General features: G+C 41.3%; 1 protein-coding gene across 3 annotated transcripts; it reads right to left on the bottom strand.

Moving 5' to 3' along the window:
- Positions 1-927: 927 nt before the first annotated feature.
- Positions 928-2,671, bottom strand: LOC124294663 (THAP domain-containing protein 1-like). 3 transcript variants are annotated; one of them, XM_046740971.1, is made up of 5 exons: positions 2,603-2,671; positions 2,424-2,505; positions 1,965-2,207; positions 1,722-1,897; positions 1,186-1,518 (listed from the first exon to the last, which is right to left on the bottom strand). In XM_046740971.1, the coding sequence occupies exons 2-5, from the start codon at positions 2,483-2,485 to the stop codon at positions 1,421-1,423; spliced, it is 579 nt and encodes a 192-aa protein (XP_046596927.1). In that variant the 5' UTR covers positions 2,486-2,505; positions 2,603-2,671; the 3' UTR covers positions 1,186-1,420. The 3 variants fall into 3 exon arrangements, with proteins under 3 accessions (XP_046596933.1, XP_046596927.1, XP_046596922.1); XM_046740977.1 differs by lacking the exons at positions 1,186-1,518; positions 2,603-2,671 and adding an exon at positions 928-1,179 and having other exon boundaries at positions 2,424-2,592; XM_046740966.1 differs by lacking the exon at positions 2,603-2,671 and having other exon boundaries at positions 2,424-2,589.
- Between the last annotated feature and the right edge of the window lie 982 nt (positions 2,672-3,653).

The following is a 3,653-nucleotide window of genomic DNA, read 5'->3' as shown; positions in this document are numbered from 1 at the left end:
CACGTCGGTCACTCGGAGAAAATGACTGAGAACTTACCGCGTGCACAATAATTTGGCGTCCACGACGTACCCTGGACCTGAAACAATATCGCGAAATATGTTGGGCGCCTGGCGTGATCAACACGCCTCGAAATCGGTGATACGATATACCGCGACCATATGCTCGGTAGCTCAGTACCGCGGAGAGGGGGGGGGGGGTAATTTTTGGGTAGAGAGAATTGCAACACAAGTAAGCCAACGCGTGATGTGGCCAAATTACTATAACATTACAATGGTATATTTCTCGTCAGCGATATTACAAAAACAAAAAAATATAAAAATAAAAATAAAAATAATAATAATACGACTACGCAAGTCGTCCTTCGCGATTCCAGATACAACTTTAAATTTAATCTAAAAGAAATAAAAAAAGGAGAAACAAACCAAATAAAAAAAATAAAAAAAATAAAAAAAAAGGTGAATAAATCTAGGAGACCTCTATGGCCTACGTGCGCTAATCGCCGTCTTAATAATACCCTAATTCGTAAGAACCAAAAACAAAATCGGACTCGATGCGCTGTTCGCGAACGGCCTTTACAAAATGGCGCTGATCGCCAACTTAATATTAACTGATAATGCAAAAAAAAACTAAACTGAGGCGAGGCTCGTCGCGACACCCGCAATCCTCCTCTAAGAACGCATATTTTTATCAGCGCGCACCACTGATATATATATACACTGGATTGGATATTACCGTATACTCTACGTGTAAGCTCGTGTGTCCAATTGAACACTTGAATTTCCGCCATCTTGTACAGCAAGTTGTCACAGAATGCGCGCTAGATTTGAACTGCGTAAAATATGCTATTTAAATCTAACGATATATTCGTCACACAAAAAAGTTTTTGACGAGTAAAATAATGTTTGATACATTAAATGAAGAACAAATCATTTTTTCGAAGGTATATTATTATTTACAATTATATGATGTAAAAGATCATTAAATAATATGACGAAAAACTTGTATTTAAGCGTGATTTTTCTTTATGTTCAAAAGAAGTCCTCAATTCTAAGAAGTTTCCGTCCATTATCCTTTATCCTATGGTGGGCTGAATTTCATACGGATTATTCAAAAATTTGTATAACACTAATTCAACCGTTAGGGAATTCATTTACCATCCATTGATCATCAAAGTGGAGCTTAAGACATGTAAAAAAAGTTTTGAATTAAACTATATCGAATTGGGTGAGTAAAAACTTTATTCAAAAATATGGAGAATAAAACATTCCTTGCAAACGTTAAGGAATTTTTATAGAGTTGCGTGCGATAAACCACAACAATATAATTAGTAGTATCAATCCACAATCCATTCACATGAAGAAAAAGTTACAAGCACAATCAAAAGAAAATAAAAAAGATGTACATATCTGAGCATGCAAATCAGGTACAAATGTGTAGGTGCTCATGTAATTTGGTTACATTCACTGTGGTGGGCCGATCGGATTCATCCTGAAATTCGGTCTGCTGCAAGTTTTCACCTACAGATAAGTTACTAATAAATAACGACTATGGAAATACACAGAAATGTGTCACACACGATTTTTCTGTAACAGAGCACTTTATAATCTGTAGGTAATTAACCGCTTCGACGACATTGACGCAATAGTGCATCACATCAACGTGTCTTTATGCACACTGAGTTTTCTCTGACCTAAAAGGGATTAATAGTTTCAGATCTTACCAAATAACGTTGGGATACTGCCTTTTCGTAAAGTTATATAATTTTTACTTTTCTTCTGAAAGCAAGAGAGTTCAAAGTGGTCGGAACACAGAAAGCTATCACTTGATGGAGACCACGGACCAATGTTTATATTTGCGATCCACTGCTTCATAATATCAGGTTCATCCAATGGGAACCTACATAACAAGCAAAGTTTAAATTTATTAATTCACACGTTATGTTGCATTGAGTAACGGTACTTACTTGAAGAATGAATAGCCACGTCCATATTCCCTTAATCGGTGACAAGATGAACACTCTGATTTTGGGTTGTCAAATATAGTTGGTACACTGTTCTTTTTCAATGTAATTAGGAATCCTGTCCTATCAAAGCAGTCATTTGTAAAATGAGCCGAACACAATGTGCTATTTCGGTTTGGCTTCCAGTCCTTCCTCTTCATTTCTTTTAACCACTGCTGAAGGCGCAACACATCTTTCACGGGAAATCTACATATCGAATTATAATTTAATCCCTGAGTCAATAATACCCGAGTTTTCAATTTCAATTATAATAAGATCGGTTCATAATTCAAATATTGTGAATTTTTACTGACACGATTCGTACGTTATAATACTCGTTAAATATAATTAGTAAATACTTCGTATGCTGACATAACCTCTGCAAGTTATCATTTGCAGAACGCTTCAGCGTTGTATACTCACTTGTGAAATGATCGCCCACAATATTTTGATTGCTTTGTTTTGCAAAAAACGCAGGTACTCATTGTTACCTCAATAATTGTTACTGTAATTTTCCAACACAATCGATTATATACACATACATATATCACGTATATATTTATATATATCTGAAGTGACAAGAATCTGTACAAAATGGCTACCGTTCAATTGGCGTGACGGCACCACGCTTAAATCCAATCCAGTGTATATATATATCAGTGGCGCGCACCCGAACTTCACTTTCTCTGCGACGGCGGGACGCAGTCGCGAATTCGAATGCTCCCCGTGAGACGGTCGCGACCTACACGAGAATGGAGGGTGTACCGGACGAAGTAAAATGACCCCGTGTAACGAACTTCGGTTACACTCAAACTCGAGGCAATGACGTCTCGGCTCAACCCGTGACTCGACTCGATTTCCTGGATTCCCCGAAATTAACGCTACTCCCTCGCGCGCAACTCAGGCTACGGTCACGAAGCGAAAGAATCGGCAAACGAATTTCGAGTGTTTTTCGACACGCAAATTCCAAAACGGCTATCCTTTATCTGATAAGCCTTTACTCAATTAATCTCGAAATTCGATCGCAAGAATATCAGCAGCGCTTACCGCTCCACATCCACTGTACGAATGCACCTACACCCTCGTGGCGGGTCCCTGACATCGTCCTCGCAATGTAACAGTTCCTTTTACTGACGCTCAATAAACTCTACTCAACCTCGGAATCCCTCGACTACTTTACGCAATTGCCAGAACTCGAGTGATCTCGGATGGTCGCAACGCCGATCTCGTCGCGCTAATTTTGCGTGACGTCATCACCCTAAGAATGCGCAACAATCGATCGGTCATCGATTTAAGGTACTGCGCAACTTGCCGCGCACCTGTCGTCTCTACGCGGCGCAGAACTTAAGGCTAGATCGCGATGTCGTCTCCCGCGCAGCTCTACGTAGTCCTGGGGTTGGGTGGGGTGGTGCTCCCTCGTCGCTAGCTGGTACCTCGCAGTTGCCTTGGTTGGGCGTAAGCGGGGTGAGCGGGGAGGCTGCGGCGCGCCGGCTGCCAGCGGGAATCGCGTCCGCCTTGGATTCCCGCGCTGCAGGGATCTGCGTTGCCTCCCCCTCCGCAGCCTCGGTGTCCTTCCCGCGAGATCTTCGTGGTTTCGCCTTGCCTCGAAAGATGTTCAGCGTCGGAGTCGGTCGCTGTAGGGTAGCCGGTGCA

Source organism: Neodiprion lecontei, chromosome 1 (genome assembly GCF_021901455.1).
Source record: "Neodiprion lecontei isolate iyNeoLeco1 chromosome 1, iyNeoLeco1.1, whole genome shotgun sequence".
NCBI lineage: Eukaryota > Metazoa > Arthropoda > Insecta > Hymenoptera > Diprionidae > Neodiprion > Neodiprion lecontei.
This window is presented reverse-complemented; position numbering and strand designations above follow the sequence as displayed.